At 30.8% G+C, this 12272-nt stretch overlaps 2 protein-coding genes across 2 annotated transcripts in view; one reads left to right on the top strand and one right to left on the bottom strand.

The window, feature by feature from the left end:
• Positions 1-407: 407 nt before the first annotated feature.
• DZIP1 (DAZ interacting zinc finger protein 1) lies at positions 408-4798 on the top strand. Its single transcript, XM_018515744.1, has 8 exons — positions 408-797; positions 871-1238; positions 1615-1968; positions 2043-2159; positions 2230-3490; positions 3570-4113; positions 4231-4351; positions 4436-4798. The coding sequence occupies exons 1-8, from the start codon at positions 677-679 to the stop codon at positions 4736-4738; spliced, it is 3189 nt and encodes a 1062-aa protein (XP_018371246.1). The 5' UTR covers positions 408-676; the 3' UTR covers positions 4739-4798.
• A 359-nt stretch (positions 4799-5157) lies between these two features.
• LOC108766437 (leucine-rich repeat and guanylate kinase domain-containing protein) overlaps positions 5158-12272 on the bottom strand; it is an 8843-nt gene continuing 1728 nt past the window's right edge. The window contains exons 3-13 of the mRNA XM_018515732.1: positions 10069-10367; positions 9795-9999; positions 9530-9733; positions 8168-8383; positions 7927-8083; positions 7238-7524; positions 6567-6809; positions 6333-6503; positions 5724-5852; positions 5473-5639; positions 5158-5251 (exon numbers count right to left, since the gene is read on the bottom strand). Coding sequence (XP_018371234.1) covers positions 5158-5251; positions 5473-5639; positions 5724-5852; positions 6333-6503; positions 6567-6809; positions 7238-7524; positions 7927-8083; positions 8168-8383; positions 9530-9733; positions 9795-9999; positions 10069-10367 — 2172 coding nt within the window. The remainder of the gene's footprint in view (positions 5252-5472; positions 5640-5723; positions 5853-6332; positions 6504-6566; positions 6810-7237; positions 7525-7926; positions 8084-8167; positions 8384-9529; positions 9734-9794; positions 10000-10068; positions 10368-12272) is intronic.

Raw genomic sequence — 12272 nt, 5'->3', positions numbered from 1 at the left:
TGCGTCGTACGACGCTCTGCAACCAATCAGAAAACAGGATTCCGATGGATTTTGCTTGGTATCATCGGAATTCTGTTTTCTGATTGGTTGCGGAGCGTCGTACGACGCAAATCGGATGCAGTGTGAATCCAGCATTATTCCTCCTATTGTGCGCAGGGCTTTGCTATTGTTAAATCCGCTGAACACAGCCATATTGGTTTAGTTAGAGCCTGCGCACAATAGAGGAACAAGAATTAGATATTAAGATTTCAACCTATCAGAAACCGTGTATTCCGATGTAATCAATTTCTGATAGGTTAAAATCTTAATATCTAATTCCTATTCCTCTATTGTGCTTAGGCCCTTACAGAGCTACCAACGTCTAGAAGAAAAAAACGCTAATCCGGTTCAGAATACACGATACACCCTATGTTATTTACAAACAATTTACATTCTTTTACATCGACTTTGACACTTGCCGTTTATCTCGCTTACAAATTGCAATTGCAAATGAAGTTGTACATATTATGTGCGGGTGATTGTAAGCAATTATGCAGTGAAAATTTCACACAAGTACGCGCGAAATATATAAGCTCATAAATATATAAGTAAACGCGCGATGGGTGTAAGCTTTTTCTTTAGAGGATTTTTGCAAAGACTTTTTCATGTACACGCTGTGCAAATAAGTCTTTAAATAATGGCATTCTCGTTTCGAGCCGGCACTAATTGGTGCCATGATTTCCCCAAACTCGCCAGGGAATCAGGATTTTACTTTAATATGCATGGATCCAGAGTACGAGTTGACTGGAATCGCATAGGTAAGTCAGACGTTGTGACACAATCGAATATCAAGTTTATTATTGTAAATTATAATTTGTCTTTTTATTACAGGTGCTATAGATATAGACAGAGTTATACGGGAAAGAGATTTCTCAAGTATAGATCAAAACATTAACAATGTAATAGATTACTGCTTGGAGAGTGAATATGATGTCAAGATTTTGGACCCTAATTTTGTTAAGTTGTTCAGACTTGCACAACTGTCAGTTGAGTATTTATTGTATTGTAAACAGTATTTGGATCATAGTGTAATAATATTGAAGGATGAGCTGAGACAGAAGATCGAACAAAATATCAGTATGAAGAAAGAAATTGCTGCCTTGGAAGATACTGTAAAGAATCTAAAGGAGAGATCAAAAGAGAAACGTAAATTAATTGAGACTAACATCGGTGAAATCTCTAATGGAGAAGTTTACAAAGTAAATTTCAACAAATTTATTTGTTAGAAATAAGATGTGTTCTATTGATAAATGATATATTGACTTCTGTTGATTATAAATTATACTGCAAATATAGGTGACTTGGGACAGTGTAGATAACTTAGGATAGCATGTATTTTTGTTAAATTAAATCACGGTATCTATCCATGAATCTCTAAAGAAAGTTTAAAATTTAAACTTTTTTTAATGATTTATGGATGGATCCCATGATTAAATTTAACAAAAATACATGCTGTCCCAAGTTACCTACACTGTCCCAAGTCACCTACATTTACAGTATATTATAAATTGAAGTTATGAATTAATTACAATACTCTCAATCTAATCTAAAATCTAATTGCAAGGTTTCTTGTAGTGTCCACATTGCCCAAAAACATTTGTGCGTGCTATATTTGTAAATGCTCACATAGCACGCAAACATTCATACATATCAGACATGGGTGTATCCTCTTCTCCTGTGCATGACCATTACCGAGCAGAAACAGAGAAATTACACAACGAGATAAAAACATTGAAGGAAAGACTGAATCAAACTGAAAGAGTAATAAGGAATGAATCCGACAAACTGTTAGATAATTCAGAGAAGGATTATTCAAGAAACACAAATAAAAATGAGTATGATTTTAGCAGAGTAGATAGATTTCAAGAGCAAAGAAGATATCAAGAAGATATTGGAAGTTTGAAGAACATGCTCTTTGATGAGATACGTGTAAGTTCATAAATTAATTAGTGATTTATTCTATTTATAGAATTTCTTACAAATTACTTGGAATCTTTTTGCAGGCATTAAGAGAAAAAGATCACGTTGTAAATGAAAGTATTCTGGAGACAAATGTGAAAAGTCTAATTAGTCAACAAGAGAAAGAAATTGAGAATTTGAGAAATCAGCTTCATGAAAGAGTAAGAAATGATAGTCTTTATTGTACATTATTCTTATTAGGTATTAAACTATATTAGATTATTTTTTTAGTTGACTCCAGGCATGGAAAATATGCAAGTAAAGCTACAAACGCAAGAAAATCATTGGAAAGTCAAGATGGAAGATATGGAAACTCAACATCATCGGGATATTGAGAAATTAACGACAGAATTAAAAGCGACTCAGCAGATAGCTGATCGTATGAAGTCTGAGTATGCGTCTAAGGTACATGACTTGCAGAAACAGTCCATGGATCAAACCAACATGTTGGTAGAGCAAAGAAAACAATTAAACAGCTTGTCACGTGAGATCAGTAATTCGCAGACACAAATCAATAATCACAAAACTAGGGAAAAGAACGCAGCAGAATTCCATAAATCTGCTTTATTAATAAAACACGACAGCAACAATGAAAACAAAACTTATAAGAGTTTAAATAATACTGAAGATACGGAGATAGTCATTGAAGATGTTGGTAGTGAATCTAGTCAAGAATATAATGAAAAATTAATGTCAGTCGTAACACGAACCCAAAATATGCCTACTAAAGATAAAACTGTAAAGAGCAAGGGTAATAAGAAAGTTGTAACTAACAGCAGGACTGTAAAACATTTGATTACTCAATCTAATCTGAAAAAATTAGATAGATCAGAAGTTGTTAAAGAAACAAAAAATAGTGCTAGGCATTATGATAAGTTGGATGACATAAATGAAGTTAATGACCGCATAAATGAAAATTTTATTATCAAAGAAGATCCTATTGATGTAAATAAAAAATATGTAGATATTAGAGAAAAGAAAGAAACGTTACATATAGATAATATGAAAAACAAGAGATCCGAATTTTTAGAAAAGCGTAGTGTAAGTTCTGTAACAGAATCTGGTTCTTTGTCGTCGATGTCAGAATCAGGGACCGATAGTGAGAGTGTTACAACGGATGATGATTTAGTAAAAAAATGTAAAACGCCTACAATTAAACCTCCCAATGTTAGAAAAATATCGATTCTGGAAGATGCACAAATTATGTTTGATAATCGGTTAAGAGAATTAGGAATTGATCCAGAATGGCAAGGAATACCTGCGGCAACATATAAGCAAAAAATGGAGATTATAAGGCATCAGCAAAATATTAATGCAAAGAAATTAGTTCGGTATAATCAAATTAAACAAAAAATACTCGAAGATGTTCTTCAAAGAATATCAGCAAATCATAAAGAACCAAGATATTCTACGCTTACAAAAAATTTCCCTTTGGATAAACTTGTTACTCGCGTTAAATCAAAAGCATGGAAAGCATTCAGTAAAGACAATGGTAATTATATATTTTTTGCACTAAATCAATAATATACTGTGGACAGTTAATATAATATAATGTGTCTTTTGTTTTTTAGGCGAGTATACATCTATCCAGAAAGCAGAAAATACGACTCCATTAAAATTACGTTTAAAGCAGAAGATCGAGCTTCTTCCTAAAAAATACAAAGATGAGGTATATGAAAACACACGTGAATCACCATTGAAAAAAAATGGGGCGGATACTTACACCAGTCCAAAAGTGACTCCAGTATATTCAAAATCGATTCGAAGCATTTCCTCCGCAAGCTCTATTGAATCTCGAGAAGATATAAAACAGATTTCACCTACAAAGATAACTGTATCGGATATTGCAAGTAAAATGAATTCTCCCATCAGTAAGAAACAGGTGGTAACGCCAAAATTGTTTGAAAATAATGACTCGGACAGTACAATTATGCCAGACAATTCAGTTCTTTCTCCGAAAAATAAAAGTGTTTTAAAACCGACGAGTGGCTCAGTTGGTAGTTTGGTAAAGAAAAAAGTCTTATTCGATTTGAATGACAAAAAAAATGATGATACGACGATATCAGAAAATGATCAAGGAAAGAATCAAGTAAATAATGATTGGAAAGTATCAAGGTATTAAAGATTTTATATTGTAATATATATTTTTGTTCTTATATAATATTATTTTTTACATATATATTTGTATATTTAAGTATATTAATGTAATTAATTCTCATTATTTTTTTTAAGCTTTGCTGAAAAGGGAGAATATGCATTGCAGAAAGAGAAGTCTATGAGCACAAGCAACATTGTTTTGAAAACTTCGCAAAGCGATAAAATCGCAGAAATATCCAAGAAGATACAGGAACAGGTAAGATAATATTTTGTGTGCAATTATTTGATATATCTGTGTGATATATCATTGAAATGACATTGTTATAAATTATTTTTCCAGTTGAGTATATCAAAAAAGCCACCTGTAGGATCGGTTGAAACCATCTTTCGAGTCAATACAAGCTCACAGGATTTTATGAATTATAATGGAGGAAATCAATTGTTAAACTCGACCAGTCTCGTGAACTCCATCTTGGACAGTCCTATGCGGAATTTTACAAGTCCGAAGGCGAAAGGCAACATATTCCCACAACCTGCTCCGCGAACTCTGAAAGACAAAGATCCCGCTATTGTTCAACGTAAAAATGAAATAAAGTATTCTGATCTAGATTCAGATATCGATGAAATATTACAAATGGAATAAGGTGTACTGATTATATCTACGATGTAACTTTAAATTATTATTTCAATCTATACATCTTCCGCAGTGTGCTGCTCATATCATAAATGAGATATATATATACATATACATATGTGTGTATAGATATATATATATATAACTTATTACAGTATTTATGTAACTAGTAGTGTACAAATGTGTTTAGAAATGATTAAGTGTTATTTGATACGTTTTGATGCAAAAACTATGGATTTTTAGTATAAAATGCACGCGTGTATACCAAAAAGTCTTCTACATATCTGACGTGCAACTTGAAATACACATGTGTTATATAGATTGTTTTTAAAATACTTGGCCAAAACTTTATATTGCTAGTCGTATTGATAAAAAATATTATATATATTCAGATTATATAATATATTTATATATTTTAATTTATTTTATTATAGCTTATTGCGATCATTATTTTGAGAAGGACAATCAATCTCCTGCATTTTTAATATTTTTCTGCGTTGGAGTTTAGATACTGATAAATTTCTGTAACAGAAAAGTGTTATTTTTTGCGTTAACTAATATTTGTATAAATATAAACTTAATAACAATAACTCTCGAAAATGTCAAAAATAAAGATGGCTCGAAAGGAAGCCGTCTGACTTATCGTAATACGCAATAAATTTCTTTATCGCACAAATTGCCGCGAAAAAATACTCATTAGCCTTTTCTTTGTTTTTATCTTTGTATAAATGTCATATATTCACTCTCCGATCTTATCGATGATACTTTCAATCACGATGGGAATAGCCGTATGTTTAAAATGCTGCATTTCTGATAAGAATATTGATTTTCTGTAAGGAATATTTGTATATGATTCATGAATGAAGTTGATTAACGAGTCGAAAGCTTTTGTATAATCATCCATGAGCAGCTACAACACAATAATTCATATCAGATGTATGGTACTAGATGTAATTAAAATTAATTTAATATAGGAATGAATTTAATGAATTACCACTAAAGTAAAGAAGCCAGGATGGCTTTCGTGGTAGTCCAAGTACAATTTCCTACTTTTTATAACAAGCTCAATATATATATTTTTTAATGCTTTTGCTTTTTCTTCGTGCATTATCTCCTCTTGATGCTGTACATGAAAATTATATTTACACAGAATAAGAATAACAATAAGAGAATGTTGAAAAAAGTCATTCTATTGTGATGTTTCTTTTTTAAACTAAACTTATATTATCATTGTTTTTTTTGTTCAATGAAAGTACTTAATTTATCTTGAGTGCTCCACAGAGAATATATGTAAATTATATCTTATATTGTGTTAAAATAATAGAAGAAGTTTCTAAAATGAGATTAATCCCAGCAAATCAAAAATATGTAACATAGACGTATATATAATATTACACGAATGTCATTAATGTTAAACGTAATATTATTTGTACGATAAATGTATTATTTTAGCTTTATGTCAGCAACTTTGGAATGTATCGTTTATGTATCAAATATATTTCACTGATATATTACTGTAACCTAACGTAGATATATCCCAGAAAATAAAAAAGTTATGTATTGGTTTGTTGGGATAATCTTTCGCGAAATTCAAAGCGTATACAATGTCCATTATTTCTTCGGAAGATGTTGATTCGCTAAAATTATCGTTATCGAACTGGTCAAGCATGTCCATCATCAATATAGTTCGACGCTGCAACATCTTCGACCTATGTTTTTCACGTTTCGTCTCTTCATCATCGATAATGATATTCAATTCCTCGTCCAATAATACCTATATATTTACAATACTGATAATGCAAGATATTCAAATATCATTTGAAGTTACGCTTCATACTTTTAATTCTTCCGACGCCTGTTTTTTTTCTTCTGATGACAATCGATCAAACGATTTTATATCTTTTTCATTTTTTGTTTCTAACAATGTAATGTGTTTTTTTTTCTGTGGTGCTATTTCATCCCTTCGCAATACAACTTTCGGTAACATTGTCTTACTTTGCAATATTATATCAGTTGTAGCCCCGTTTCCTCGAGGTCTCATGGAGATGCCGTAAATTGAAAATACTAGACGGCTCATTATCTAATAACAAACATACATTTAGCAGAATTTCGCAGTATATTCCTAGTGAACATTTTTCTTAGAATTCTTCACGTAATTTTTCAGAATTTTTCACAATTTTTATATTATTTTAAAACTTTTTAGAACATTTTTCCAATTTTTATACGAATTTAAATACTTTTCAAAAATGCTCAGAAGGAATGTACATTAAAAATTTTTTATTTATATGAATTCTGAAATATTATGCTAAAGTTATTCATTGTATAATTTCTAAAAAATACTTATAAAATCTCAACAAATGTAAAAAGTATTTTTTAGAAATTTTCTTTTAAAATTAAAAATTAAAAAATTTTTTTTATTTTATATGAAAAACAAATTTTTTTAATATTATAAATTATGAAAATTTTTTTCATCAGAGATCGTATATTAAAATTAAACTTTAGTCGAACCTCATCCAAAATTTCTTCAATAAAGTTTAATATACAACTAGCAGTCTCTATTTCTTCTTCACGCTTGCCTATTTTAACAGCCAACAAATTTTCCACATTGTCTTTAATCCACGTGTAAACGTCAAATTTCTCTTGTATCCAATCTTTGTGAAGATCGATACTTTGTGTAAACACCAAGATCGCTTTCACATTCGGATATCGTTTAGAAATTTCGGTGACTGCGTATAAATTCATTTGAGTAAGTCCAATTTTGTGTTCAGATATCAATGGATTAATCTGATTTACATCTGTAAAAAGAATCATAGCTTCCAAATAGAATGAAAATTTTTCTAAGAATTTCTTGTAATTTTGTGTATAATATAACTTTTTAGAAAATATCTCAGATTTTTTAAACATTGGAATACTTTTTTTAAATATATTGAAAAAAATCTGCATCTTTAATTTTTGAAACTATATTTTATATATGAATTCTAAATTATTTTAAGATTTCTCATTTTAATTTCCAAAGAAAACTTATAAAATCTGAAGAAATTTAAAGTATTTTTTTCGAATTTTTCATAAATTTAAAATATAAAAAAAATTCTTAAAAATTATAATAAAATATGAGATTTTTTTAGGATTTACAAATATATGTATATATTACGTAACAGTATTTTCGTATAAATTAATATAAGTAATATTGCACTAACGAAATCCGTAACTATCGCCCAAAAGGTCCAGAATTACTAAAAATTCGCCGCGCCGAGCTATATCGTTAAACTCTTCCCTGTTTACAGGAATGTATGCTTTACGTTCGTCACCGTCTTCGCATATTTCCTTTGTAGTATGCCAATGACAATATTTTATCTGCAAAATTGTATCCTGCTATTTCTTTGAAATTGACTTTTAAGATAATTGAAAGGATATTGCAAAAAGGATTGCAAGGATTACTTTATCGGGAATTGTTTGAGCCACATGCAAAGCCAGTGTCATTTTCTTCAGCGCCGACGGTCCTGTGAGTATCATCAAAGGGGGGCTAATTTCATCATACGGTTGAACATGAGCGTTTATCTTGTTGATATTTAAGTGTTCTAGTAAAGTTAATTTTGCTACTTTACGGGCAGCTATCAAGTCCAATGGCGAGGCAAACAGCATAGCTGATGTCACCTGGAAGAAAATATTTACCAAGTAAAAATATTTATAAAAATAACGTATGCATAAATATCCATATATAATTATACATGAAATATGTCCATATATCATGTTTATGCATCTCTCGTTCTTTTGTAAAATTACTTTTTGATGTACTAAAAATAATAAGAATAATGAAACATCAAAAACATTTAAAGGGGTAATTTTCGCATTATTTGTTTTAGAAAAATTAAGTTTATAAAAATGTTAAAAAATTTGCATGTACACATAACTGTATAGTTTTATGTATAATTACATACATGAGCAATTCTTTTACATTTCTCCAAACTTGATTTTTTCTAAAACAAATAATGCGAAAATTTTTCTTTTAATTATTTTTAATGTTTTCTTATTATTATTATAAAAATTAATGATTAAATGTTATAATCAACTAGTTATAAGTAACAATAAGTTCCTAATTAAAAAAAAATTTTCATAATATTCCATAATATTAAAAAAATTAATCAATAATAAGATTTTATTCGGATCGACAAGAATTAAACGCTAAGTATAAGAATATTCAAGCCTATGACGGTCAAAGCTAGATCTTTTTTGCCTAAACAATTCCAAGTGAATTATCTATATCCTATATATGTACATGCATATATATCATATTTTTGTAGTTATTCAAACTGGTCTAATGGCTTAGATTGCTTAGAACGCTCGTACGGAGATTATAAGAGGTCCGGATTCAAGTCCCAGCCGAGGTAGTATTTTTCGCAATAAATTTATTTAAGATTTTTTTCAGCACATTGTCAATTTAATTTAACTTGTGATATTATTGCAGTAGTTTAATTGCGTTAAATAGAGTCCGGAAAAATTTCGGCGCGCAGTTTGAATAACTACAAAAATATGATATATATGCATGTACATATATAGGATATAGATAATTCACTGGGAATTGTTTAGGCAAAAAAGATCTAGCTTTGACCGTCATAGGCTTGAATATTCTTATACTTAGTGATTAAAAAAATTAATATTTTTAATTTATGAAGATTTCTGAAAAAAAATATCTTAAATTTCTTCAGATTTTATCAATTTTTTTCGGAATCTTAGAAAAGATGTAGGCTTTCTCAATACTTCTGAAAAGTGTTTTCTCTTTTTCATTTAGAAAAATGTTACCTTTTCTTCCGGAAAAACCTGAACGCCGTCAATAAATTTAACGCTTGATATAGAAGATATCAATACGTTTCGATAATTGGGCCACTTTGTGCAGGTGTTGCCTCTAAAGTCGACCTCAGATATTAAGCCCTTCAAATTCAATATCTCCATTAAGTCAGTGATTCTATTGAACTTTAGATCTACGAAGCGTAAGGTGTATGCATCCTAAAAATCATTTAATTAAAACAGGACTAGAAATACTTTGGCGTTCTTTTACGATGATCACTTTGAAAAAGCCCAGAGTGGACAATCTATTGTATCCCAGGAAAATTGTTCGTAAATTAGACAACGTATTTATGCCACGGCCGGGTATAGCAGATCTAAATGACGTTATGCAATTGCCTTCTAAATTTAATTCTCGTATATTCAGACCGTCCAAGTTTTCAATACGTTCGATGAGGTTGTAGGACAAGTTCAAGTACTGTAAATGTCTATAAAAAAGTATAACAAATTGTAAATACAGGTCGCGTATCGGAAGACACATTATATTTTGTATTTACTTTAAATTTTCTAGCCCAGAAATGCTTTCTAAAATGTTGTGAGATAAGTTTAATCTAACGATGCTCCAGCAGCCGCTCAGATCGCCTATGTTTATTATATGATTGTAAGATAAATTTACGTAGGTGAGGTACCAAGAAGGTGTAAAATCTGACACGTGTTCAATTTTGTTGTGCGATGCGTTTAAATACATTAAGTATGGAAGGCCGCTCAGAGGCGACAAACGCGATACATTATTATTAGTGATATTAATATATTGCAGGTGTCGATGATATTGCAACATGGTAATGTCCGTAAGACCCTGTGAAAAGCAAAGAATAGCAACAATAAGATAAATGTGGAATTCAAATATTACTGGTAACTCAATTATTAGGTGTTAAACTTAATTCCTGCCGTTTTTCGTCTCTAAAATTGATTTGTTTCGAAGGGAAGATGAATGAATATCTTTAATCAAAGTAATTTCCTCTATTTTCTACTTTATTACTAATTAATAATACTTTATTAATAACACTTTGATTAAGATATTTCCCTTCGAAACAAATCAATTTTGGAGACGAAAAACGGCAGGAATTAAATTTAACTTCTAATATATAGACATAGTCGAAATTTGTTGAAAACAAATGTTGCAAAGTGTCTGCTAAGTATATATTTTGTCAGCAGAATAAGAACAAAAATATAACAGAATCTGCTTGCAGATTTTTCTTCTTTCTGCTTTTAACTGTAAGAAGTAGAAAGTAGACGAAATCATTTCGTATAATCACTTTTATTCAGTAAATGAACTGTCGATAGTATGTCAGCAGATTGACAACAATTCGATAAAAAATTACTGGCGAATCGGCATTAATTGTATTCACATTAAGCTTAAGTTTTAAATATAAATAAATTAATTATAATTAAAAGTTAAAAAATTAATATTAAGGAATATTTATATAATTAAACATTTAATATTTATTTAAATATTAATAATAAAAATTTCCTTTGTATAAAAGTACTACTGAGCACTAGGAGTATTTTGAGGCACTACTGTACTACTACACTACTGTAGTAGTGCAGACGTATTCAGTAAGTCCGGATCTACAATAAGGTTTTAAGCCTTAAGCCATAAGAAATGGGCGAATCACAGTCGTTTATTCTTCTCGGATTCGGCTGTAATTGGTCAGTTTCTTACGGCATAAGGCTTAAAACACCTATTGTAGATCCGGACTTACCCCGGATCTACAATAGGTGTTTTATGCCTTATGCCGTAAGAAACTGACCAATTACAGCCGAATCCGAGAAGAATAAGCGACTGTGATTCGCCCATTTCTTATGGCTTAAAGCTTAAAACCCTATTGTAGATCCGGACTTATGCTGAATAGTGCTAAGATCTAGAGATGAATCATCTAGAGATGATCAAACGATCTGAACGTGAATCGATATTTCGCCCCGATGTATCGAAATTTTAAATCGGATTTTTGCTTGGCCGATTAATCAGGAGATCGAGCTTTTAAGCCTAAATTTCGATCTCGATCCACAATGGGTGATTGGTTCGTGACTTCTTAAGACCGTACTTAAGACGGTCTTGAATATAAGATCTAACTATAAGTCCGGATCTACAATAGGTGTTTTATGCCTTATGCCATAAGAAACTGACCAATTGCAGTCGAATCCGAGAAGAATAAGCGACTGTGATTCGCCCATTTCTTATGGCTTAAGGCTTAAAACCCTATTGTAGATCCGGGCCAATCCGGGGTAAGTATCGGCCTTATTGTTAGTATTATGACCACTCACTGAGCGCCCTAGTAGGACAGAGAGATTCTCGGATCTTTCTGTCCTGCAGCCAATCAATAGGCTTGAAAAGCTTTGTCGTACGACACATAAAATATCGGCCAGTGTCTGCAATGCAGATATTCCTTAAATCAAGGAGGGAAGTTCGAATTTCGCAACGTTTTTTGTATAGTATACGTTTGCAAGTAAATTTATGTCCGCGACGATACCTCCAAGTGAAATTTGGAAATATTATATAAAAATAAACAAAGCGACAGCACGCTGTAAGATTTGAGGTGTAATAGTGAAAAGTTCCGGGAACACAGTGAACTTGTGGAATCACCAAGAAAGAAAACATAACCTTCAATCGAGCGGCAAATGTTGTGCGGGAGCCATTAAGCTATTTATGGAAAAAACACTGAAAATTTCGAAAAAACACTGAAAATTCTATAGTTTACGT

Source organism: Trachymyrmex cornetzi, unplaced genomic scaffold, assembly GCF_001594075.2.
Source record: "Trachymyrmex cornetzi isolate Tcor2-1 unplaced genomic scaffold, Tcor1.1 scaffold590, whole genome shotgun sequence".
Taxonomy (NCBI): domain Eukaryota; kingdom Metazoa; phylum Arthropoda; class Insecta; order Hymenoptera; family Formicidae; genus Trachymyrmex; species Trachymyrmex cornetzi.
The sequence above is the reverse complement of the archived record's forward strand: the minus strand, read 5'-3'. Positions and strand labels throughout refer to the sequence as shown.

Bases quoted from the DNA above. Each gene is read 5' to 3' on its own strand.
- DZIP1 (XM_018515744.1), top strand. From the start codon at position 677: ATGGCATTCTCGTTTCGAGCCGGCACTAATTGGTGCCATGATTTCCCC. The intron at 2,160-2,229 runs GTAAGAAATGAT...TTATTTTTTTAG, and splicing joins GAAATCAGCTTCATGAAAGA to TTGACTCCAGGCATGGAAAA. The intron at 3,491-3,569 runs GTAATTATATAT...TTTGTTTTTTAG, and splicing joins AGCATTCAGTAAAGACAATG to GCGAGTATACATCTATCCAG.